The sequence below is a fragment of the Geospiza fortis genome, unplaced genomic scaffold (assembly GCF_000277835.1).
Source record: "Geospiza fortis unplaced genomic scaffold, GeoFor_1.0 scaffold70, whole genome shotgun sequence".
Taxonomy (NCBI): Eukaryota; Metazoa; Chordata; class Aves; order Passeriformes; family Thraupidae; genus Geospiza; species Geospiza fortis.
Window position 1 is genome coordinate 3,341,380 of NW_005054317.1, and position 27,883 is coordinate 3,369,262.

The 27,883-nt window shown below is 41.7% G+C and overlaps 1 protein-coding gene across 1 annotated transcript in view; it reads right to left on the minus strand.

The window, feature by feature from the left end:
* Positions 1–27,883, minus strand: part of SLC25A26 (solute carrier family 25 member 26) — an 81,371-nt gene that overhangs the window by 43,247 nt on the left and 10,241 nt on the right. Inside the window, exons 3-4 of the mRNA XM_014306680.2 lie at positions 22,917–23,021; positions 21,695–21,742 (exon numbers count right to left, since the gene is read on the minus strand). Of these exons, the coding sequence (XP_014162155.2) occupies positions 21,695–21,742; positions 22,917–23,021 (153 nt within the window). The remainder of the gene's footprint in view (positions 1–21,694; positions 21,743–22,916; positions 23,022–27,883) is intronic.

Here is a 27,883-nt window from a genome sequence, read left to right on the forward strand (position 1 = left end):
CTCGTTTCTCTCTTTCGTGATAATTATAGTTTTAGAAGCCTCATTTAAGGGGTGCAAATTAATTTCCAAATTCCACCTACTGTCAAAGAATGTGTTTTATTAGGTGATTAATTACCTGCAGGAGCACTTCAGGAGACACCTTGGGGGCAAACAGGGATTGCTGTGACAGCTCCTTTAAGATATGGCTCTGCTCCTAAGGCCCGATGAGCTCAGAGATAAAATAACTGCATACAGGTGTTATCATCTGCAGCACCTTGGGATGTTTGTGCCTCAGAGAAGTGCATTTCCCTTCTGGAACATGCAAGTATTTGCCTGGATGCCACAGCCCTTGCTTTGTGAGAAGTCCCACAAACTGCCTGGGGTGGGATCCAGTTCCACAGTGGGGCAGAAAGCAGGAGCAGCTGTGGGAACTGCTCTTCCTCAGCTCAGTGTGCTCCTGAAACCTTCTGTACCCCCAAAAACACACACCACAGGGCCTTCCCCAGCTTAGATGCCTGGATGTTTCAAAATTCTGGGCCAAGAATACTTTTTGTAAGCTTTACTTAAGTCAGAAAATTATACCACAGTTTTTGTGCTGTCATTTCTAACCTCCACACTGAGCAGAGCTTCCAGCAGAGTTATACTCCTGTATCTCCTCTGTGCAAGCACGTTTGGGGCTCCAAGATGACTGGGAAGAAACTAAGGCAGCACAGCACAGCTTATATACACACACCTATGCACCAAGTTCAGGGACCTCCACGCTCACAGGGACTGTGACACTGAAGACAGTGAAAAAAACTCACAGAGAAAAACAACTCTTCCAATAACTCAACTGGAGAAACATGGAATTTAACAAACTCTAAAGGCTTTATCCACCTGTTTTACCTGAGTCTCTTATTCTACACAACACCTCAAGTACAGCTGCCAGAGGAATTGCTCTGCTCCTGGCATTTCTTTTTCTCTTACACCTGCACCTGCCTTTCACAGGAATTACACTGACAGAGAAAATAAGATCTGAAGGCCACTGACCAAGGGCAGGGCCTGTTCCCAGCCTGTCTAACCTGCACCAGCACCTGAGCTGATGGATGGGCTGCACAGATGATCAGCTCAGGTGCTGCTTTGTTGGATGGTTCCCCAGAGCAATTTAAGTCATTACTTCTTCACCTCCTCATCATGGGCATAGGAACAGATTTTTCTTCTCCTGCTTGCAGAAAATTTTCAAGAACTTGTCTTTATTTGTCATTTTACCTTCCTGTGGCTTTTCCATTGCTCTTCCCCCCCTTTCCTGCACAAGGACATCAAAGACTGCCAAAGGCAATTCTCACTGTGCTTTTCATCAGCAAGCTTAAGTCAGATTGTTAGAAAAAGCTGGTTAAGTCTAAACCAACATTAACCCTTTAAGTCTGGGAGCAAAAGAAAACAGAAATTCAGAGTAGTCTGAGAGATTCTCTTGTCCAAGGGCAACAAATTTCTTCTGATCTCAGGGCAGTGGGATGTAAATCTCCCTTCAGTAAAGCCTGGAAGAGGGAACATCACAGATGAACATGTCTGAGGTGGGAAAAGAGAACAGAAAAGCAGAGTTCAAAAATCTGAGAATTTATTTCACTCTAACAAAGTAATAACGAGGGACACAAAGTCTTTTCAGAAGCTTTTTGCAAATGAGGATACGTGGCAAAGGGAGGATTGCTCTGGACTCTGAGAAGACCACCTATAGCCATGATGGATCTATAACACTTGTAATTTTCAACTTGTGGAGGCATAAGCACTTGACATAACTCTCAGCTAAACACAATCAGAAAGCCACTTGCTGCACTTTCTTTCTTTTTCTCTCAAAAAGCCAAAACCCAAAACAAGCACCAACAACAGCAGCCAAACAAAAAAGCCGAAAAACCAACAACATGACACAAACTTCCCAGAAAAACAATCAGATCCCAGTAAAGATCAAGCTGGAGATTATTGCTCCAAAGCTGCCCTTAATTAAGCAAAGTCTTCCACCACTCAACAGTTGTTACAAGGTTAGAGAGAAACCTATCACCTAAAATATCATCTAACCCAAAGTAATTAACCAACTGACAAAACTGTACTACAAACCTACTTCAATTTTAACCCATTGTGTGTGCTGGAAACTTCCACAGTCAAACATTCTGTGTTTTCTCATTTGCCCACATACGCTTGTTATTAAAACCACATGCGGGCACTGAATCATTTCATGGTTCGTTTAGAGACAAACACGCAGAAAATTGTGGGAAACAAGTACAGCCCAAAGAGTCTGTGCAAGCCTCTGTAGTCTGAGGCACTCTGTGTGTGCAGCAGGAGCCTGAGCTTGCAGGGCTTTGTTAATCTGGGGCTCAAAAGTGAGCAGGAGAGAAGTCCCCACACATGTACGCTGAATTTCAGAGAAGATCATCAGCAGAGTCAGCCAGGGTGACAGCTTCACCCTCAGCACCCTGCAAAATGCCACGCGTGTGCTCAACTGTTAGTCCACAACAAAAACCCTTAGGTGAGGCAGCAGGATGGTCTCTCACTTCTGAAACTGCTCTGGCAATGAGGAGACTTCCCCAACTGCATAGGAAGTTCACAGCATAACCTGAAGCAAAGCACTCAATCTCTCTGGATCTGACATCTGGGGAAAACGGCAGCCCTTCATCTTGCCCGTTGGACTGGGAGGTCACCAGCTCAAAGATGACCTTTTGCTGGGAGGACAGTCAGTTAACAGTAAGGCCTCGCTTTTGATGAGGTTTCTGTGGATTATTCATATTCCAGCAGTAGCTGAAGGACCCAAATGTGCCAGCTCAGATGTGCAATGAGCACACACATGAAGTCCACCTGAGAACACAACCCCCTTCTGTTCACAATTACTGCTGCACTCAGAGGCACTAATTCCCTGAAGGAAAAAGCCTTCTGGATAAGCATTTTCTTTAAGAATACATCTCACCTGTGGATCTTATTCACCAGCAACACGGGAACATTCATATTATGTCTGCAAATTTCCAGTTTGGTTTTGAAGCATAAAACAGCAAGTACATGGTCCAGGTTTCTTGCTGAGCCCTCTATCAGGATGGTAAAAGATCAGATTGTAGCACAAACATCTTTAATAGATGCAAGATCTCAGCTTTCCTCTTACAGGGGTGCATGTACACACATACCAGAGATTTTCCATGGAACCCAAATGCTCCAGGATACAATTAAACCATTAAATTATGACATCTGCCAGGAAGTTGTAGGGGAGACCTCACAAAGTCAACTCTGATCAAACAGCTCTCTACTGGAGAGCCCCACAAAGAAGTCATTTGTGAAGAAAGACAAGGAAGATGATAACTGATGAGTCTAAAGTTCTATAAACCTCCTGGCCAGATACGTGGCACACAGCTCTCCCAGGAACCCTGAAGCTTTACAAAGCCAGGAACAACACTCAAAACCACCAATGAAACCTCAGACCAATATGTTTCCACCTTGCTCCTGTTGATGTAATGCTGCAAAGCTGGACTTCTAGCTGGTATTAATGAGGCAGTAAAACATCCCCTTTCAGAAAAGGGTGATGTTTCACACAGCTGCATATGTAAAACTCTATCTCCTTCTATATAGCTGGTTCCTGGAGAGGGAAAACAAAGAAAGCCCAGCCAGGTTCCCATAACTGGGATTTCGGATGCTTCTGATGGATGGTTGGAAAGGTGGAGGACAGCAGGGAGGGAAGGTCACAAGATTAACAAGCGTGTCACAAACACAGAGCAAGGCTGCAGTGATGTCAGAGCTATGGAGAGAGATGGCTTTAGTACCAAAGATCTAAAGCATAGACCAAATTTGGGGGGTTTTGACCAATCTTTTGGGTAATAGGAGCCTTTATTGGCTGCTCTTTACAGCTCTAGGAATAACTCTTCATTCCCACTCCACATGCTATGCCAGAGAGCTGCGGACATAAGACAGTCCTTTTCTCCTTGTGTTTCTGAACAGAAACAAAGCTTTTTCCATGAGGAAAATCCATATCTTTGAAGGCAAGAACTTTATAGTGCAATCGAAATATTCATCAAAGCCCTGCTTGTAACAGCAGGAACTTTGCACATGGAAGCAGGTGGGGTGAATAAGAATTTATGGGATGTCTGTAGCCATATTAAATATCTGAAGTTCTTCAAAGCACAGGTAACACTGAATGGAGTTTACAGACACAGTTGGTTTAAAATATGCACAGTCTCAATCCATACTCATATTAAAACACAGTCAGGAGATACCATCTGCTCTTTATAGGCACTGGTAATCAAAGGTTTTCTGTTAGTCTGAGCACAGGCATTAAAGGATATATTGGGGTAAAGCTCAGGCTAAAAAGGAAGCAATGCTCAGTGCTGCATTCTTTCATCCAAAAATACACCTGCATCCTTGATCAAAAAGTTTATTCAAGCTCTGGCATCTGGGCATTTGCACTATCTCCATATTCATCATACTTTATTCCTAAAACCTGAAAAATACTTTTGGTCAACAGGACTTTCTAAGGCTGTAATTTCTTTTAAATGGTCAAAGGACTATTTAATAATTTCTGTGCTAAGCAGCAAACTTCTTTTATCTCCTGATTATTCTCATGGAAAAATACAAGAAGGAGAGAGACAAGGTACTGGTAGCTTCCTGATAATTCAACATGCTGCATCAAGTAAGGAAACCAGGATATCTTCCATCTCCTGGCCTGGAAGCAGCTTGACCCTGCAAACATCTCAGTCAAGCAGTTCACACTGAAGTTAACAGGAGCTTGTAGAGCAGAACAGCTCTTGATACTCAGAAATGCCAACAGTTCTGTTTCATGGTGATTTTTTTCTCTCAATGTGTTAAAACACTTCCCAACCTACTTGTACAAAAATCTTTTCCAACCCAGTGACATGAAATGTCAAGGTGTGATTGAACAGAAAAACTTTAGGGTCTCAAAACACTATCCAATTTTACTGTCTCTGATCCAAGCTCTAGCCTGGGTATCCATTTTCAAATAGAACTAAAACACATTGGGAGCTTTATGTTCTCTGAACTGTTATTAAGCTTCACTATAAATTTAATTACAGAAACACCTTTGACAGAATTAAATAGTAATGCTTGCAGTCAGAAATAAGATTACCAGTGGTAAAAATGACATTGACAGATTTACATAAAACCCCATTGACTGTGCTAAAGCTTAAAAGCAGCAAAGTACCAGATATGTCTTAAAAAAAAAGATTTCTAATCCCATTTAAGTACCTGTGACCGTTATCTGGCATGGATACAATTAATTGTAAATAAACCAACAATGGAAAAACTCCACCTCTGCGAGCACACAGCATTTGCAAGTCTGATTCTCACCGGTTAAAGGCAACAACCCAATGCTCACACAACACCATGCAATTCTAATATCTTGGTTTTAGACTTCCTGATCCTCCTTTATAGGCTTTTTTTCTTTATTTTTTTGCTATTTCAGGCATTTCACTATAATAAACGATGGAATTCTGCTCATACAGACAAAATTCCATAACTAAATCTTCAATTAAAGTCTCATATTTAGCAGGAAAAGGAAAGTGGTGCCTCAGATGTGCATCATGGTTTGGTCACAGACTATCTGTACCAACTCCTGAAAGGACATCTGCACTGATCACTGATGAAGTCTGAGGACATTTTGCACCAACAAGTGTTCCTCATTTTTCATATCTCAGAGGTTCCAGGAGTGCCCTGAACTAAACTTCAACTTGTTAATCTCCACAGGTATTGGGACTGCAGCCCATGTATTTTCAATGGATACCTGACACACAATAAATGGTAATATTTGGTTCATACAGTAAAACCCAATGCCTTTGCCAATTAGTAATAGTATTATTATTACATGGTCCTGATACAAATTTCACTGGCATTGTTGGGTTTTGCTTTCCATCAGCAGCAACTACACAATGTCTGGATGGTAAACTTTTAGTTAATCACTGGGATAATAATACTTGATCAGTACTAAGGTTTCCATCTCTACTATAGGCTTATAATCTCACTCTAAAATTAATTTCACTTCTGTACCAGTAAGTAATGGAACATGAGCCATTCAGTGGGATATTTATTGACATCTTTGAGTGTACAGAGCTCCATTTTTAGATTGCTTTGCTATTGAAGTGGTGCAAGAATTCCCCTCTTTTCCCCTACTCCTCAGCTTTTGAACTCATCGTCTGATTTTAGGCAAACAGGACAGCAGCAAACACAGAGCTCCTAAAACTCATGTGAACATCAAAGAAATGCCTCAAACCCATCTGTAGGCATCTTGGTTGAGCCAAGAGACTCAATTTGGGAACCTCATTTTGCAGGAAAGATTGCAGAAGGAACCAACAGGCAACCAGTGGGCTGGGAAGTGCCCAGCATCTGGCACCATCTGCTCCACCAACAGCTCGGGGCTGGAGGAGGGAGTTTTGGGGCCACAAAAGCAGAGCCTGAGCCAGCACAAAGGGAAGCAGAGGTGCTGTGGGTACAGATGCATGGGAAGCTGTGGCTGTGCTGTTTGCAGAGCTGCATCAGTAAGGAAAAGGGAGCATGGCTTTGGGAGCAGGATGCTGGCCCTGCACTGCCCCACATGCAGAGGTGATGAGCTGGGGGCACAGGGAGGCTGCATGCATGCAGCTGGACACAATTCCAGAATATCCTACAAATTTCCTAAACAAAATCCCAGAATACAGAACCATCCAAAACACAGCAGAGGGGGAAAACCACAGAAGAAACAGCAAAGAAAACAAAAAGCTGCTGCAGACCTGTGTAAATAAATGCTGAAGCTGCTTAAACCTTGAGGATTTCTGGTTTGTGGTGCTGGATTAAAGAGCAAAGCAAGAGCAGAAGAGATTCTGCCTGCATTCTGCTCTCAGAGGAAACATAATGCACAAAAGCAAGATTGGCAGCAGACAGAAGGTGCAGTGTTTGGGGATCAGTGTACAACTGCTGAGGCTGAAGTGCCCTTTAGCAAGGCTCTCTAACACACAGCCTCTGTGGGGAAGCCCTGGGGACCATTTACAGAGTGCTTTCCTGAGCTCAGGGCACCACTGAGTCGTTCTTGGCCACAAAATGTTATCTCTGGCTGTTTAGGATGTTCAGAGTCCCCAGTCCTCCCAAGGAGATGGGGAAATCTGTGAGGCCAAGAGGCCATGAGACATCTGAGGAACAGCTGCTGAGAACTTCAGAGGTTCCAGGGACCTTAAAGTTGATTAAAAATAGAAATAATTTAATTAAGGTCACATTTCTCCTCAAAAAGAAGGAATTCTCTTTAAATACACAGTATTTTGTTACAGTAAAAGTACTCCCTATGTTGGCAATTCACGGGCCTTTGGAAAATAAATACATCAAGTCATTCTAGGCCATTTTCTTTCAATGAAGACCATCAGTTCCAAGGGGACTGAGAGGACAAACATGAACCTCAGCAAGAAGTCCCATGGATCAGTGTCTGCCCCATAAGCCATGAAGGATCTTCCAGCTGGCTTCTTAGGACAAAGTTCCTATGGGATCCTTGATTGGCTTCTTCCTACCACTGCTACTCAGCTCTGCTCCCCTTCTAAATTCAAAATAGGGGGGGAAATCCAGAGAAATGAAATTCTTTTGTTAGGAAAAGAAATGAGTATTTCCCTTACACACACAAGATCCATTTCCAGCTCATATACTTGAGCTTTATTTGTTTCTGGAAGTGCTAAGCTCCTTCCTTACTCTTAGTGGGAGCTCTGTGTGTCTGATGGGGTTTGGGAAAGCATGAAGGTAAAATAAAATCACAGATGAGAGGACACATTCTTTTCAGGTCACTTAGTAATGCACAAAGATTCCTGTGGCCTGAATTAGTTAATTCCTAAACAGCTGGGACTGTCAAGAAAACCATGATTTTGCACTCCCTTCCTTATGCTCCTTTCTGCTGAAATACATTAACAAAAGAGGTTAATTTGTCAAACCACTGATATTCATATGCTGAGCTGAGATTCATCACACTTGGTGGTCTGCAAATCTTTTATAGGACACAGAACTGAACACAGGCTGGACAAAACAAGGAGAGGTACCTAGAGTCACTCTGAGCACAAATGCACAGATTGAATTTTCCTGGCATTAGCCACAATAAATACATCCCAGGGCATGAGGGGTGAGGGAACAGTGCAACAAGGACATATTCTTGGCTGATTTTGAAGGTTTTGTTTGTGCCCAATGGCTTAGGAAATTTGTTCATGCTTCCTTGAAGGCTACATTTGTAATGCTGTACCACTGCTGGGGTGAGTCAGAGGTTAACTTAATGCCCAGATAAATTCCAACTGCACAATTTCTGTTCACCTGACCCGTGGATCTGTGCCACACATTGACTCAAATATTAGAGCAAAACAAAGAACTAAAGATCTTTTGCATCTTGCCTTCCACCCCTCTGAACAAGGCACTGCCCAGTGGGCAGAATTCTCTCCCTATGGTTTGCCAAGCTGAAGAATTTAGATTTAACTGTCTTCAAAATTCTTCTCTAATTGTTGTTTTTCCTAATTTATTTTCTCTCACAGGCATCTGGACTACTAAGGCAAGGTGAGTTTGCCCTCAGTCACAGAGGCCATGGTGTTTCAGCAGCCTCTTAAGTCACACAACTACACTGCCTGCTTCAAACACCCTCCTAAAATTCTGAATCAAGCATCAACAGTCATGAAACAGGCTCTGAAAAGCACAGGAATGAAAACAAACACATCAGGGCTCTTTTGTTGGCTGGTGTTTGAAACTTCACCACAGCATCCAGCTCATGCCTCAGACATTTTTTCCATGGTTGTCAGATGTATACACAATCCTGTTTGTTCAAAGCAGCTCATACTTCACATATTCCCATCAGTCTGAGAGATGTGGATCATAAAAGGTGAGAAGAAACAGGAACATCCAAGTGTACCCAGAGAACATTTACCCACCAGGCACATTCATATTGTCTCTCAACAGAGTGTATGACCTGTATCATAACATCAGGGAAGGGGATGCTTCAGTGATCTGCAGAGGCACTGTGAGCTTTATTCTCCTTCCAGTCAATGACAGCTGAGGCCAGAAGTGCCTGACCTGCCACAGAAATTCCTGGGCTTAGTTTCTAATTGCATTCCTTCAGACACTACATGCCCTCAAAATAACAGTTAGTACCATTAAATATTCAGAATAAGCATCTCTCAGCCATGTGAAATTCAAAATTAACAAATTAAACACACATCTAGACTTATGAGCATTGGTGACAGAGCTGTGAATCCAAAATGGAATTTCTACTCATCACTTCAGGATGGAGTGGAAGCGCTCAGAAAACATGCATATTTTTCAGAGCACTAAAAAGGTAAATACTCTGGGGAATATCACTCTGTACCTACATAACTCAGGGGCTTTTGGATGTGTACAGCTTTTTTACCTGCCCTGACACAAAAGTGAAAACCTCTGCCACAAGCAGGACAGCTTTGGGATGAAGCTGTGCCAAAGCTGCCAATGGTGAGAATTTCTTTCTGAAACATCTTCTCTGCCCACACCTTTGTTAGAGGTTCTTCTGGTTATTATTTCTGGACAATGAGCTGCAATTTCCTTTGCTACCAAGAAATGACAGAGCTCTTTTATTACCAGCTGAAAAGCCCAGGGTAGTGCAGATACCCAACTATACAAGGCAGTGGCTGACTGAATGGGCAGCACCTGTGTGCATCTTTAAGGAGCAGCAAATAGAGCCAGCCTGGTCATCTCCAGCCACTTGTCTGCTGGCTGCCACAGCACAGTTCAAGCCCCAAAAAAGGTCAGAACTAGCAAAAACACTGGTCTGTACAAGATACAGCAGGGAAATGAGATTACCACATGGCACAGGGAAAATAAACCCTTGCCTCACTTGTTTTAGCTGAAAGAGGAGAGGAAGACACACATTGCCAGCAGGCTGCAGAGGATCTGCACCACAGGACATGGTCACTTCTGGCTTCACAAAGCAGCTGTTGATGGAGTCTGGGGTGCACATCACAGCAGAGAAGTCTTTGCTGCTTTTCTTAAAATATAAAGAATGAGAAGAGCTCTCTTTGGTAGCTTTCTCTAGGAAATCTCAAAACATGAAGAGTTTTATAGTTATGATCCAAAACTGGAACTAGAAGTCAGATTTACATGTAAAAGCAAAAGTCATGCATGTGTTTGATGTATTTTAAGCAAGACACTGAACCACAGTTGTTATTTACAGATCAAAGAAGCTCCAGCAGTGTCCTGAAACAATCTAAGTGAGAAATGCCAAAATCTGATTTCATCCATGTCCATGTGTTGCTTTGAACTCGTAATTCACAGAATTGGTCACTATATTGAACTAATTATCAAGCTTAATGCGTGCCAAATTTGATGGCTGTGCTCCCTTATAAGAAAGTCAGGTTTGAAGGGAAGTGGAATGATATACTGGAAGATGTGAAGCCTTTATTGAAATCTGGGGAGGAAAAACAACCAATGTACCAGAAACATCCCTTCTTGCCAAAGCCCAAACATAATTTACTTTTCTAATTAGTTACTGCGACACAGATTAGCAAAATAAATAGTTTGTATTAACCAATACATTAAAAAAAATAAAGTGGCTAATTTCTCCTCCCTCACAGGAAAAGTTTCTTGTAATGCTTAAGTGAAAAAATATCTACACAATCGAAAAATCTAATGAAGCCACATATTGTATGTGGAAGTAAAACAATAATTTCACAGCACAGCCTAATACATTTAAATTGAAATACTAGCAGCAGTGAAAAGAAACACTGAAAAAGTATTTCTGCAGGCAGGAATAGAGAAGCAAAGTCTGTTCAGATATCAGTGAAGACTTAAAAACTACTTTTTTTGGCAATTACTTACTGTGGTTGGAAATTATCACAAACACTGGTTTGCCAAAGAAGTGATTTCAGGAATCACACAGCTTAGGCTATAATTAAAAAGCAATCTTTGGGAAATAGGTTATTACCAGTATTTAGTAGCTAATTTGTTCGTTAATGCCTTAACAAAGCTCTCCTCTGATTGCAGCAGAGGGGGAACAACTTCAAGAGGATTATTTGCTATTAAGACTTGTACTCAATTATTGAGAGTGCTGCTGTGCTGCAATTACAATGGCAGAGCAGTCATCAGGAAAGCTGGATGGATCCAGCCTGAGCTGCAGCCAGCAATTCCCACATGCAGGGGCTCTGAATTTTAAGGATAACTTGCAGAATACCCTCACAAATTTAAATGCTTGCTGATTGACAGAGAGGTGCAAGCTCAGTCTGCCTCAATACCAATCACACATTTTATTTTATGGGGATTTTTCCCCCCATATTAATTTCATTTGTGAAGGAGCAGTTGTGTAACTGCTGGAGTCTCTAGGTTACATTTTTCACCAAGATAATATGATACTAGTTTGGTTTTCCTTCTGACAATACTTCAGAAAGCATCTTCTGTCAAATTCTATGAACACCATATTTAAGTCACATTATGGGAGATAAACACGGCAGTAACTGAGAAATATATGCCAAGTATTGACAGGTTATAATTGACTCAAAGCTGCCACCACTTGTCACTGTCTCCTGCAATAGTTCCTGTCCTGCTGATCAGGACAAGGAATTCTACACCTCACTAACCCCAGATTTAAATTCTGTCCTGGGAACCATAACAAACAAACCTCTAGGTAACAGGACTGAGTTAAGAAATCCAAACTCACCCATATTTATGAACTGCTTTCCCTGCCAATAATACATCTTCAGTCTCTTATTACTGTATTTCAATAGCAAAGACAAAATCAGGGAAATCAGGGAATACTTTTAACAACATAATTGAACCTGAGACACAGAGAGACAATTGAACCTTTCTGTGTAAAGGTTGGTTTGGGGAGCTGCTGCCCAGCTGACACAGGAGCTCAGGAAGCCTTCAGCTGCAGAGCAAAGCAGAGAGGCCCATTAATCATATTTATCAACATTGTCTACCCTGGATTTCATGCAGTTAGGGGAAATGTGCTATTCTACTTCAGCAACAAGGAGTGAGGCTAAAACAAACTGACCTGACTGCATGGGTCACTTCCAGAAATAGAAAGGATATCAGCAGCACAGCTGCACAGGCCAGGAGGCAAAATGCTGGGGTAAGAAACATCCACCCAAAACTTCTGAGGTATGTAGCCGGTGGCAAAACTAATAATGGGCTAAATTTTGCTTTAATTGGCATTCAGTACATTAAAGTCAGCAAGACAAGATTCAGTTAAGTGCCTTATGGTCTTGTATTTCATGAGCCTCCTAAAATGTTTTATTGCACTTCAGGATTTCCTATCAGCAAAAGCAAGAAGGGAGCAGATAACCTCCCACTGAGGTATGAGCATATTATTTATTCTGATGCTCATGGAACTTTCTTTATTTGCCCCTCTCTTTTACATTAAGAGACTGCAGAATGCCAAATGCAACCACAGAACACAATGTACTGGCTGTTCTCCCATGGGAGAGCAGGGGTAGTATCCTGGCTTATGATTCCCTCTCTTTTTGAGGCTTTGCTCTGTCTGGAAGAGCACTGAGATGCCTCAGTCTCCTCAGGACAGAAATCTACCCATGTCACATATTGTGCATCACTAGCAGCCTTTAACTGAGAAAGATTCAAACCTGGGACAGCCAGATCTGGCACAGGGACCCCAGAACTGCAGTCATGCCAAAACACTCAGGGCAAGCTCTAGACCTGCTGGCTTTGAAAAGCAAGAACACAATTTTCACATATTCAACCAACATAACAAGAAAATGTGCAGAGCTTATTCTTTATTGGCTTCCATAAAATTAGCAGAAAAATAAAAGCGAGATAAGAGCCTGGTTTAATAGCACTATTTCCATCTGCAGTACACACACCAGGCCTGCTTTACCTAAGTTTCTATAAAAATTATGAAAATCATGTTACTACCCTGCTCCACCTCCCACAATATGCAATGCAATATAGTTGCATTTCCAACTACATTACCACTAAGGAGTGACGTGAGATTTTCATATTAAGGCGCACACCACATTATCCCAAAGATTATAAATTTAGTTGTATTTTTCTTAGAAATAGATAACCTAAAGAAATGCAGAATATGAACATAAAGTGATGCTGAAAAAAATTGGAAAAATTTGAAATAGATGATTTGAAGTATCAAAATTTGAAAATTTGAAATAGATGATTACACAGCCCATGAAGTCTCAGCACAGATACTGCCAGGTGTTGGGATCAGGCATTCTCCTTTCTCTTTTTCATAGCACATGGGCATTATTCCATGGGGCAAGAATACATGGAGAATGCTACAGACCTCACATAACCTATTTATATCAAATGAAAACCTCGCCAAAGCTAAAAAATAGGAGCCCATAAAATCATTCCCTAGCTAAACCTCACACAAGTGAAACTCAACAGGGCTGGTTCCCAGCATCAAATAGACAATTTCACATTTCAGGTGTTGAGTTTGCTTTGCAGGCAGGGTGAGGGGCGGGATGAAAGCATCACCCCCTGAATCCCCGGGATGAAAGCATCACTCACTGAATCACCGGGATGAAAGCATCACTCCCTGGATCCCCGGGATGAAGGGGTCACTCCCTGGGATGAAGGGGTCACTCCCCAAATCCGCGGATTTCACCCCAAACTCCGCCCGGGGTGCCGCAGGCTCTGCTGCCCTCTGCTGGCCGAGCGCGGGCAGTGCCACGGCCAGGGAGCCTCGGGAATTCTCTGATTTCCCTTTTCCTGCCCCAAATGTTTAATGCAAGGATGAATTCCTCCCGCACTCCCGAGATTTCCCTTTGGCCAAGCTAAGAAAGCTGTTTCATTTATTCCATCCGCTAAAACCAGCCCTTAAAACATCCTGAAGCAAGTTATGGCTTTCGGTATTTTCTCTTTTGAGGGACACTTCTCCAGCACTCAAAACAGTGGGATCAATTCCTATTTCCTGCTAGATAATAAGCAGGTAGTGTTTCAAAATAATTGAAGTATGATGTGTCTTAAACACTTGAGAGAATTTTCCTTGTGGCACTCTTTCACAAGTGCTTCTCTAGCCATTCTTCCAATCCTTAGCATAATTGAAAAATTATGTAAGCTCTCTGCCATTGATCTGGCTTCTTTTTCACTCTTTTACCATAATCTTTGGGTACAGATTCAAGTATTGGATTGCTGATTCTTTTAACTGTGCTTCTGTTTTTAGCAGGTGCAGAGAAACCAGAAAATAGTACCCTAAGTATGAAAAACCAGGTATGTGCTATTAAAATTGACAGCAGCGTGATCCTGCAAGTAGAAGTCTTCCACTGTAAAATCATGTTTTGGTCTACTTCAGGCAAGAATTTCATCCTTGAAAAACAGTCCTGTACTTTCAGGAAATTGCTAAATTGCTTGCTGTTCCAGACCAATCACACACATTTACAGGACTAGTTGCTTCAGGGAGTCCAAGACCCTTGACAAGAAATTATTAAAAGCTATACCATATTTTACATCTAGAAGTATCCACGTGTATATTTGTACATATTTTATATAAACATATGCCCTACACATATATATCCTTTTGGGTTTAGAGAATTACCCACATCAGCAGACACATGCAGAAGTTGCTTCGCCCACCAACAAAATGTGGCCTTCACCAAAAACATCAGCAGGATTACTCTACAACTTAGCAAAACAGGATCTGAGACCTACAGAAACTATTTACACAGACAAAATACAGTTGTCCATGTTGGAATGCATCTGAGGAATTAAAACTAAAAGCCACCACTCAGCCAAAAATTCAAACCATTCTGAAATATGTAGAAATCAAAGCAATCAGTGTAGCAAACAAGAGTTCCTAGGTTATTTAAAAGACAAAAACAAATCATCAAAAAAAACAACAAAAGAAACAAAAATATCACAGCACAAAGAAAAACAGAACTTTTTCTTCATACTATTATTTTCTTCCCAACTTATTACTGCCTACAGTGCTGCTACCCACCCACAAAACACATTCCTACACCATGAATGCTGCATTTGCAGAAACACTTTAGCAAGCTGCTTTGAGAATGTATGGAAATGGTATCTTTGTTGGAAGCCTGGAGCAGGACACGCTTCCTGCAAGACTCTGCTTGCACCCACACTGAGCTGGAAAGAATCTGCATTATCAAATCACAGCCTGTGCTCTGAGTGCACATGGCTTTCCAAATGGTTTTCTCTTCAAAGACCCCAGCTGCAAGGCTGCAGCTTTCAAAATACAGGAATACTCTGCATATATGGAATTCTTTTCATCTGAATATGCCCACTGATGTCAGAGAGGTGCAGTGACTGTGTGCTCCATTGGTAAACAGCACATCCAGGCCACCAAGGATGGCTGAATTCTGCTTCTGGCCAGGCTGAATGGACACTGCACATGGCACCAAGAGAGTGTTCAACCAGAACATCTTGGTTGTAAACATGATTAACCAAAAAAGCCAAAAGAAACCTCATTCCTTCTTCCCAAACGTCAAGGAATTTGCTTTAGGATTCTGTCCACCATTCAGGCGTGTCACAAAACCTATTTCCCACAACTGGTAAATTAGGAAAACCGGGGTTATTTTGTAGTCTGTAAAAGTCATTTACAACTGCTTTGTGAGATCTCCATTTTCATCTCCAAGTACTATTCCAGCTTTTCCAGGGAGAAGGCAATGAGCACAACCTACAGCAGCAGAATTGTTCATTTTACCCATTTACTGCTGTTCCAGGTCACAAACCAGGGTGTGCCTGAGGCCTTATCCCAGACTTGTCTCGGCTCCCACCCCTCAAGAATCCCCTTTAACCCTCATAGCCCCCTCAAAATGAAAATCCCTTGAGTATTGATACCTAGCATGATACAAGGGATACAGGAGCTGATACAACTCCAGTGATGGACTTTCCAAGACAAAGTGATGTTGGAGTGGGAAGCAGGGACTTATTTTTCAACTTCCTCCCATTAATCCTGAAGTCACACAAGCTCTGCACAATTTTCCACAAAGCTCTTTAATCCATTTTACAGCCCCTATCCCTTTCATGAGACTGCTGATGCTCTATATGGAAACACCCAAGCCAAAGAAATACAGGCTGCTCAGTAAAAGTCAAAAACCAGCGTTCCAGCTCCTGCCTGGCAAATTCCTGGTTAAACCCAACCTATCTAGAGTAACAAAATAACATAAAGCCAGCCTGGTTTTCCAGAAGGTAACAAAAGACAGATACTGCACATATTTCACTAAGGAGGATGTTTATTTTTCCAAATATTGTACTAAGATAGTGTCCTGTTTGCCTATTTCTATCGACATCTGTTCTGTAATACACAGAGAACGACAAAAGATCAAAGTTTTAATTGTGCAAGTGAAGGAATGTATTAATAACATTCTTTCTGTCCTACAGCAACAGAGATAAACTTAAAAAAAATATCTCTAACAGCTCAGAGAACAGGATATTTATATAAAGATGTCCTAACAAAAGAAAAGCATGCACAACTACCTTAAATGGATAAACAAACTCTCTGTTTGCAGTGTGGCCTATTGAGCTCAGCCCTCAGAAATCCCCTCCAACCCTCAGTCAACAGGGTCAACATATCTCAGCTGGGTTTTACATTTTTATACAAACCCCCCTCAGCATCCTTTGTTCACCAATCCTTTAAAATTAGAAAACCTCAAGCAGGTGTGCCTTTAAGGCCCATTTTGCTGCTAGTTGCTTTAGTTTTCCTCTGCTAGGCAGTAAGTTGTTTAAGAGAGTTTTTGGTTGTGTTTTTGTTTGTTTGTTTGTGGGGTTTTTTTATTCTAGCTCCTTCCTCATCTGCAAAGGCTGCACTGCAGGTCCTCCTCAGCCCTTTTGAGACACACCTTGTAAAAGGACAGCAGTTCTGTGGAACACATACAGCAAGCAGAACCTCCTCCTCCTCAGGAGATGTTATTTCTGCTTGGCTCTCTGGAATTTGCTGCTGTTTGTCACACTGCTGCCACAGCACACTTTGAGCTGGCTGTTCCTCTCCTCCCAAAGTTATTCTACCATTGCCTCCCTCCCAAGACAGCAGCAGTGCCTTTATCCACTCAGGGCTCTGACTTGCATTTACTGAAGGGAAAAAATACAAACCCACAAAGCCCAAACCAAGCCACAGCTGCTCTGTCTTAAAGAACTGGGACTGCCCAAGGTGACAGCTGGGCTGCCTCACCTAAACCAAAGCCAGGAGCACGTGGTTCCCAAGTGGGGTCAGGTTTGTCAGGGGTTTCCTTCCAAACTCAGAGCTCTGAGATCTGAAACAACATCAACAAGTAAAGCATCACTGCCACCTCCACCTGCATGGAGGCCAACACAAGCAGAGCTTGAATTGTCTCAGAAAAGTCTAAGAGGACAAGCGTGGTATTCACATTCTCTGAACAGAGAGAGACATAATTCTCTCTCCCAGGATTTTTCTGGGGGAAGGTGGTGAGAAGCTCAGAGAAGAAGAGAAAGCAATTCTTATCTCTACTTGCTGCTCCTGTTGTTTTGCACATGTAGAATGTTCACGCAAAGTAAATTGTTAATTGGACACGAGTGAAGGTTGCTTTGATTCCTTGGCCAGTTGGGTCAAAGCTGTGTCCTGGCTGTCTGCAGTCACAGGTTTTTCTTTAGTACCTTTGTAGTACAGTATTCCTTAGTGCAGTATCTCTTTAGTATGTAATTTAGCATAGTATTAGTGTAACGTAGTGTAGCTTAATAAAGCAATTGTTCACCCTTCGCCCCCATGGAGTCAGAGCACATTATTCCCCCGTTTCTACAACAGACAAGCTCAGCCAGGGCTACCTGCACAGCAAAGACTGACATTTGAAAGTGACTCTCAGTCTCTTCCCAAGACATCTGTGACTTACAGACAGACAGACATTCTCCATCCCCTTTGTCTTAAAGAAAGTTTAATATTAATTCAGCTCTTTTTGAATCTACTTCCAAGCTAAATGCCAGCTCATCTGCAGTGTTTTTACAAGTGACAAACTGGATTAAAAGCACACAGAACATCCACTCTGGACTAGCTCACTTCTTCCAAACCATGGTAATTCAGGACAGAAGGGACACCAGATTTACTGAGAAGCTGCAACCTGCACACGTGCCAGTGAAGTAACTCACTGCACACAGGGAAAGGGACAAAGCACTTCCTTTTCTTTTGTGCTGTCCCCTCATTTACAAGAACGTCCTCTAAGACATCTGCTGAAGTCCTGTAACAGGAAAGGAAATGGAAGAGCTCCAGTGGGAACTCAGGGGTTTCTTTCTTTTTCCCATGAACTGAACATTATGGAATTTTAACAGATGTTCTACTTGGTCATAGTTAATAAAATGAATTATGCAGGAATTAAAAATCTGGCTCCATTTGCCTATATAAGATCTCAGCAGCAGAACTCCATTCCCATTTAGGAATTCTAAAGGATTTGCAGTGGATTTATAGTCTGCTCCTGCCTTATTATGAGATGGCTGGAAATTTTGCCAGTTAACTTTTCTCTGTTGTGGAAGATGTGAATAAATTTACCTGTTCATTGACTGATCTTAGTAGCATGATCCAGTTTCCACAGTGCTGCACACTGGTACACTACAGCCATAGGAAGGGGCAATTCTCACTTGGATTTGCTTTGGAAATGACATCATGGGAATTCCACATCATTTCACAGCCTCTGATTTCTGCCATTTATTCAAAGTCTCATTGAGCAACCTAATAACCATACTCCCACTTTGAGCTTTATTACAAAAGCCTTCCTCTTGGAGCACAGATGTCTCTGTCAGGCTTCTGCTGCCAACAGAATGATGCACTGCACCTCACCTCCCTTTCCATTTTAGGATTAGTTCAGTGTAACTCCATCAAAGGAAGATGTAAAGACCAAAATGTAATAGAGATGTGAGAGAAGAGGCACCAAAAAGGTGAAAAGAGTCACAACCAAAACTTCCAAGCCCAGAGGTTCACTCAAAGTTATTTCCAAAAGCATTATGTATTTAGCCATCTTCTTTCTCTTCTAATATCCATCTGCTCAGAAAGCATTCTGAGAAGATAAAGGGGATAAGACAGAGTGAGAATCAAAACTGAAGGATGAAACCTTGCACCAGCAGAGCAGCTAAAGCCAATTACATGGAGCAGAGTAAGGCTGTCCTGAAAAGTATCTTCTATACTAAAGCAAGAAGAGGCTTCCACACCACACTCCATTTATAAACAGATTTATTTTCACTGAAATTCAATCAACTGGCAAGCATATCCCTGTCCAGAAGTCTTATTGATATAATACAAAAAATTTTATCCCAATGCAACAGCTAAAATGAACCTTTCTTAAACTCCAGCTCAAGAACTTTGCCAACACAAGAATATAATCATCTGAAAAGCATCAATATTCCCAGCCTCTTCTAATTTTTTTAAATGAAAAATAATGTATTGAAGACTCTCTATCCAAAAATTCCCACTCCATTATAACTAAACAAAGGGGTTTGTGTAGACAGAGCACCAAAGCATGTAAACAAACCTTGTAAGTATAAAGTCAGCTGGAATTAAGTACCACCTGATACATGCTATGTAGCGACCAGGATGTGTCTAATAGGTGTCTAGATTTTTATCTGAAAATAAAGACCCTAAAGGATGACGTGTACTCAAAGAGAAGGAAAAATACCAAGATTAAATGTCAGGCTTACAGCAGCTCCAGCTGAAGGTGCAAAAAGCTGTTACTCAAGTGGACATTGCTTAACAAAATTTAGTGTCAGAAAAATGCAACAGTCTTAACAGTGTTAAATTCAAAGACCTTTTTTTTCTTTTTAAGCATCACCTATGATTTGCTTCATTTTCAAGAGAAAGCACATTTCATTTAGTAATCATTTATTTCTCATTCTATTGGACAGATTCTTCCAAAAAGCAATACTTCAACTGAAATCACTTCTGAAGGATCTTTTATGAATATACATAATGAAGAGGACTCCCATTAAATTCCCAACAAAGTGTTGCCATTTTGAGTAAACAAAGTTATCTCAGCAGGGTCACACACTGTGCCATGAATATGGTCTGCAAATTAATTACCACCCTGACATATGTCAAAACAAATTTTAAGGAGAATAGCACACAGTAGCAACCATGTGCTTTATCTACCTGTTAGTATGCAAAATCTGTACTCAATGGGATCTAAATTTATTCATTTATTCAGAACTCCTCTGAGAAATCAAAATGATTCGCGTTCATTCGCCTTTTTTGCCCGTCAGCAAATGAAATCTGAGTGAATAACACGTTTAGTGAGCCAGAAAATAAGTGCAGGACAAAGCTATGGTGGGGGTTACATTTCAGAAAAGCAGGTGTCATCTTTGCCCAAATAACTAGTTTTTTAAACTCTTAAAACTGCTACAATAAACTGCAGTGCATTGCAATTTGTCAGCATTTTAAGGAACACTAAGTTTGGTGTTTCTTATTTTAGATAATACCCATCTTTATTCTGTGCTTGTAACAAGAGCTGGCCAACAGAACTGTCCTGAGAACAGTTTTCAGCATGAAGAAAGGCTTTAAAAAGCAGAGCTACTGAATGAAGATTAAAAAGCCTCTGCAACTGGTCTTATTATCAATGGCAACACAGACAAGAGAGCTGAGCCTGTGTTTAAAACAGAAGAGGGAAGATCCAAACCTACCTTTAGGTATCCAAACCTAACCTTTATCCGCTCGAAGAGGAGACAAACCCACCCAGTACATCCAAAATGTCCCATGGAGAGCCCCAGAATGTCCCTGGTGCCCTTCCTGCACCCCAGGCTGTGTCCAGCCACATGCCAGGAAAGAATTCCTCCCTGAGAGGGTGGGGAGCCCCTGGCACAGGGTGCCCAGAGCAGCTGTGGCTGCCCCATCCCCAGTCCAGAACCAGGCTGGATGGGACTTGGAGAAACCTGGGATAGTGGAAGGTGGGGGGTGAAACAAGATGGGTTTTATGGTCCCTTCCAACCCAAACCTTTCTGTGATTTTATGTTTTCCTAGGAACCAACTGATCTATTTCAGGTACACATACATCATGCAACTTCTGTTTTGTCAGAAGATGACCTCCTGGGATCTGATATTGAAACAATTTTAGACAGGGAGTTTATCAGTAGGTTTTTCTACTTCTTTTATAAACTACCTTCAGTTCACACAGCATATCAAGCACTTCCATGACACTAATCCTGGAATTCACAGTACATTTATAAAAGATTTTAGTTTAGGAACTATTTTCTTCTGAGTGGACCAAAATATTTTTAGCCCTATTTTTTTTTTCTAACAGTGAAATACTTCTGATTTAGAGTTAAGTAATGCCATATCAAATCTACAGACTGGGTGACTAAATGCATTTCTTTCACACATTAAAAAAAAAAAAAGAAAAAAATTAGAGAGAGCACAATCCTCTCTATATACAGATGACAAATAATCCCTTGGCATCTGCTGACGAATATATTTAAAGAAAGCCTAAATCTGTCTGTGCTAAACTTGGCCTGATGCCACCAGTTCACCATTGTTGGCATATATAGTTCACATGATGCAATCACAAGACTTGAGAAAGTTTCCAGTACTTTAGTTTATGGTTTTCTCATGTTAACATATACCTTTCCACCCTTTTTCAATTCAGCAGCAACAGAACTGGGAGACAGGATGGCAAATGAATTTTTGCACGTATCAAAGGTTTTCTTAGTGCTCATTATCAGTATTCTATATAATTACAGGCTGGTAACTTACCTAGAATGAAATATGCTGGGATTTAGAGCTTAAAGTTAGAGCAACTGATCTCAATTGTATTATTATCTCTTGTTAGAAAACCGAGGCAAAGGAAGCAATTGAGGAAAAAAGAAAAAGAGAAAAAGACAAGTGTTTTACCTCTCTTAATACAGTGCTTTTATAACCCCGATACAGGCCTTGAACACCCTGTAAAGCAACAAAAGAAAGCATCATCCAGGGAGAATGAGTTTGTCAAAGATCACAATTTATTGGTGATTATGAGGCAAACATTACAGCCCTAAAGTGTCACACCTCAGCTTCAAATTGACTGTATTGATTATAACACTGTATACTGTATTCCATTATTTACAGAGCCAGAGGGTTTTATTTTCACCTCCTTAGCCTTGATTCAGAGCCTTTATCAAGACAAATGTTTTGTATTTTTAACCAGCTGAAAATACTCAAAACAATTAAAAGTTATTTTATAAGTGTATATAAAATTATGTTGTTTATTATTATAGGGCACTTAATTCAAGTGTTTGGCAAGGCTTATGGTTCTCTAGCCAGCTATAGGGAAAGGGAAAAACATATGGTTTTGACAGAATCAGCTTTTAAAGCAGAATCCAGTCACAGAAAGAAGGGTGCAGGGTTATCACAACAGTTTCCATTTAAAAGCAAATAAAAATCAAGTGGATAATTTGAAGGTCATATTTATGTCTTCCTTTCCCTGGGTTTTACACTTAGAAAATGTATTATACTATTTTTCTCCACACTGTTTTTAGAAGCTGCTTTCTCTTATGGAACACAGCTTGAAAATCCCCCCTTGTGAAACTCTGCTAAAACAGACATGAACAGGTTTTCACAGGAGGGATCAGCAGAACTCCTGAAAAGAAGACAAAGGCCCTTATTTTTCAGAAATAACTAATACTGGATGAGCACTCATTTCCAGAACTCCTCCTGGCTCCTCCAGAGCCTCTCTGAAATGGTGCCTTTTGGTCACCCCCTCCAAATCCAGCTTCAAAAACTGGGAACCATTCAGCAAACTGCACACAGAGACTCCATGTCCTGCCCCAGACAGGGACTATTTGCATAAATACAATAAGAGCTTTGGAAACTGGCAGCTAAATCTTTTTTTTTTTCCCATCATCTTCAAATGTAGGTATCCCACATAAAAAGAAGAGAAAGAAGAGTTGCTTGGAGCACGACCCAGGGAGAGGTGGGGGTTTGGTTTCCTGAATCAAATCACTTTTAAGAGCAGAAGAATAGATGGAAAAGTGCTGGGAAGGCACAGAACTGGGATAAAGTTGTAGGACTGCTTCTGGACATGTATGACACTGAGTGGGAAGGATGAAAATGTTGAGGAATTTTGCTCTGGACTCACCTCATGGTACAAGGTGTGGGAGAGGATCCGGAGAGTGCTGGAGGAAGGAGAAACCTGGGCCCTCTGCTTGACAACCTCGGATGGAACCCGGATGAGACAGGCAACCTGCAAAAGAACCTGGGGTCAGGCAGCAAGGGCTGGCTTCTCCTCATACAGCAAACACTCCTTCCAAGAACAGAAACCTGACAAATGAGGAAATCACGTTTGGCATTATAGGGCTTAAAAGGTGTCCATGAGCAGCTTATGTATTTGTTCTGGGAGCCGTGTACTTTCTGATCACAAAGTTATACTAATAGGAGCATGGAAGCACCCTTGGAATTTTTAACTTCAAAAGCAGCAGTAGAATTGATTTGAGAAAATCACTGATAAAACCAAAATTTGAATCCATCCTGTCTTTTGGCAGTCACAGGAACTGAGTGCTCCCATTCCACAGGACTGTTCCCCCCACTTTCACAGATTTAAAGTGGAGATTCAGGACTATAAGACCAACAAACTTCTTTCTTTGGTAATTCCTTTGTGCCCTCTAGTGACTGATAGCAGGAGCCATTCTGGTCAGCTTTAGACATGACATATCCCAAGGTTTACCTTAAAATACACACCATGCTTCATTCAAGGTAAAGCATTGGATTGATCCCTTCCTGCAGAATGAATTTACTGCACTCTGCAGCTGGATGTAATAATGTGGCTGCTGCCACAGAGCTCCAGCTTTGCTGAAAAAGCCAAGCTTGGATTTTAAATATTCACCTGCCACTTTGGCTTCAGGCAGGGGTTAAATTAGGCTTGTGTGCACCATCATTTCACAGAATGAGGATCCTGAAGTGTGGGAGTTACAAGCCTCTCATCTCTCTAGAAAATCCCTATTCATCAGCACTTAAAATTTGAATCAGAGTTTGTCTTCAGTTGGCTCCAGGGATACTTAAAGCAGTGATGGGACTGGTGGCAAAACACTGCAAACCCCACAGGGCTTTGCCAGATTTTTAGCCTGCCTTGAGACCATCCTGTGCTGGGCTCAGGAATAAATTGTGGGTCCTAGACACAAAGGTGATCACAGAACACTTCAAGTGCTGAGCAGCCCAGGTGAAAGCTGTCAGTCTGTGGTGGCAAACCAAGCAGCTAACTGGGAAATCCATGTGTGCCAAAGAAAGTACAGGAATTCACTGGAGATTGCACAGACACAGTAACTTGAGTGGTCATTTGTGGGTAACACAGTACAAGGTTTAGGTTTCATTTTCACAAAGACACCAAGAAAAAAATCTGTTATCCTGTTACATTCCTACAAGTTTACTGGACAACAATATCCAAAAGTCATTACAAACAGATCTAACTCCATGTGCTCTTCAATTCTCAGGGTCAAAATAACAAGTGACCCCAATCTGTCAAGAAAATAAGAACTGTCAAGTTTTTTTGATAGTTCAGCATAAATATTTATAGAACTTCATGCTTCATAACACTCCGTGTCCTTATATTAGCTTTTTATTCCTTAAAAATACGGAGGCAGGAGGAAAGCTTTAAAAAGGCTGGGATGAAAACAATCTAGTCAATCAAGACCAGACAAAGAGCTCAGCGTGGCTTCCTGACATCTGGGGTGCTGCAGTTTTGGCAGGAGAAGGGTGGCTACAAAGCAATGTCTCCATTTCCCCCTGACTACTTGGGGTGCATTTCATTTCAAATTAACTTTGATGTTCCTTCCATTTGAATCTGTGCTTACAAAGGAATCTGTGGCTGCACAAGAACAAAAACAATGATTACACTGCGCTGTTCTGAAAGGAAATAAAGGCTCATGTCACCTGGGCAGTGCTGTCAGATTGCTTCCATAGGGCACTTCTGGAATTCAAAAAGCCACGAGTTGCTGCTGCCAACATCAGACTGCAGGGTGACATTTTCACTGTGCTCCTGAACTTACAGCCTTGTTTGTTCCTACACATGCACCTTCCTGTCAACAACAGCCCCTGCAGGCTTTTGATGTGGAGAACAGGGCTCTGAAGGGAAGTATGCAAGATTAAGTTCACAAGTATCTTATTAAAAAAGGAACAGCCTGGCTGGCGGGTGCAGAACAATCTCAACTCTATCTCGCTCTGATCCCAATCACTGCAGCACCTCCAGGTAATCCTGCCAAAGGTAAGGGAACACAGTGCACCTCTCCAGGCTTTGCTTTCTTGGACAAGGGTGTTCAAGCAGCACCAGCATGGTAGCACTGCACCAAGAGAGCCCACACTTCCATTTTCAGATGTGAAAGCCACGAGCAAAGGCCCAGGGAGGGTGAGGGATGCAGTGTGCAGCTGTCCCACACTTTTACCTGCACCCACCATGGGATTAACACAGACATGGCCTCCCACAGGGGGCCCAATCAGCTCCCCAACCACCCAGCAAGAAATTGCTTTTTAATCTCTTGCTGTTCACACAGCCTGTTGCTTGACACAGAGAAGCACAATAGAGCCCACCAAGCTCAGGCCATTCCTGGTGCATCCTGCTGGATTTGGGGATGACCTGGTGACAAATCAGCTCTGTGCTGAACAGAGCCAGCCATGGAGAGGGTCCAGCAGTGGGGACTCAGCCACCCCAGCTGACATTAGGGCATCAGACAACAACACCCCATTGATAGGGACCATACTCATTTTGCCAAGCAAGCTCTGGAGCCAGAGGCCATTCCCATCTTTTGATGGGAGCAAAAAGACAGAATCAAGATCCTGGGAAAGTTCAGGTGCTGCCCTGTAAGCCCCTCCTTATTTACCAAGTCAGGTAGCACAATGTCAATGCACATGTATATATACCACAAGGGCAGGAAGGCAATAATACTGAAACAAAAGGCTCAAGAATTTCCAAATTTAAGCTATAGGAAAACCTGATTTTACAGCTAAAAGCAAAGCTATTAAAAGTTTACAGAGCAGGTGTGCAGAAATGACAATATTAGCACCTATTACCTGTCCAGCTTTTTTAATGCTATAACCACTTCTGAGCAAGAGGGTCCTGAATTTCAAAATCCCTGTCTCAAATCATTACTGGGTCAGAGGGTGACTCCAGTATTTAGACAAAAACCTACATGCATTTTTAATTTAATTTTAATTTACTCACTTGCATTAGCCGGCCAGGAACAAAAGCTAAAAACAGGTGTATTTCATTAACATTTATCTATGTATTGCTAAGACCGAGTATGTTCTAATTAAATTAAGGTAATTCCTTTCCTCTGTCAGTGAGGGAAAAACGTTCTAACTTTCGGGTACTCCTTGCACGAACCAACGCTGCCATCTCCTGGTGGATTTATGGTGGAACCAGACTGTCCTGGCTACTGTGAAGAATGACCAGAGCAAATAAAGTCTCCAAAGTGCCATGAAACTTTATATATACACCAATATAAACAGTTTGTTTAGTATAAATGTGGCTGTAGCAAAAAGAAAATAAGACCTGCTGTAAATAGCACCAGGAAAAAAAAAAATAGCACCTCCCAAAGCCTTTCCTATGGGCTCACCTAAGTTTACTGGGAACACCTGATCTTAAAACTGGAACTTCTGCATAGGGGCCAATCCCACCTAAAGCTGGAGCAGCTGTTCAGATTCAGGCAGATTCATCTAATTCAGCACAGGGGTACCCAGGACTTTTCTTTGTATAATAAAAATGAACAAAGGGGGCATAGTGCTGCTTACACAGAGGCTCAGTGCAAAGGGACAATGCCAACATCTTCAGAAAAGAACACAACTCCTGGTCTTCTGTGCTATATTATGCTCCAAATATTAACATATCTTATTTGGATTAACAGCCTTTTCCTTCCACCCTTTGTGCTCCAAGCAAAGTGTTTTCCCCCTGGCTGGATTTGAAGGGTTTGGTAGAGAATCAAAGATAACACAGAGATTTGTTTTTAGGCACCTCCACTACAGTTTAACCACTAACCCTGTGAGCTGGGCACGAGGTGTGTCCAGGAGCATTTGGAAGAGGACAGAGCAGGTGCCATAATGGCTGATAAGGGCTTAGGCTGGGCATTTAAGCTGGGCTGGTGCACAGCTTTAAGCACAGGTTTCCTCAGAAGCAGGGACACAGCTGGTACAACACTTTCAGCTCTGCAGCTCTAGGGAGAGCAGCTTGAGGAAGCATTTATCTCATCTTATCTGCTCCTGCAGCACCCTGAACAGCTGATGATCTGACTCACACACTCCCAAAAGCTCCCACAACCACCGAGTCTGAGCACTTGTTATCTTTAATAAGAGACAGACATTAGCCCTGCTGCAAACCCACTGAAGCAAGAGCTTCATTTGTGGCACCTGATGAGCTCCTGGCTAATGAGCTGGACTCTCTGCACTGGCCTTAGGTGAGCATCAAGACCAAATATTTTTCCACTTATTAATTAGCCAGCCATTCTGCTCCATGGCAGGAGAAGGGCAGTGTGAGGACAAAGACCTGCTGTGGAATTTGTGAGTGGCTGGTGATTTAGGAACCTGCACTCAGTGACTCTGAGCAAATCTCTGGCTTGCATAGCTGAGCCTACTCAAAAATTTAGTACAGAAACATGGAGTAAGCTCCAGAAATCTTTTCTTTTGTTGTAGTTTTAAACCTTTTAGAACCCTTTCTAAAGGATTTTAATATTTAAAGTTCTCAACAGGATGTTAGTTTTAAGGACTTTTTCTGTCTGAGTAGGCTGGGAAGCTTTAATTGATATTCACCATATCAGCTCAATACTTTACAAAAACTAAAGGAATATGCCTGAGGACAGTTTCTCTTAAATTTCATTTGCATAAGTTTATTCTTAAATAAAAATATAATTTATGACACTATAAAATTTTGCATCCAGAGAGCAGAAACTTTAGGCTAAACCTCACAATACCTGTGCAAGATAATCACTAACCCATTAGGGAGGAAAAGCTGCTGCACAAAAATGACAACAACAAAGATGCTATGATTTATCAAAGGACATATGTTTAGGCTGCAGTCAATCTGCTAACAAAATCCTAATCTCTCACCCCATTTCTGAAGTTCAG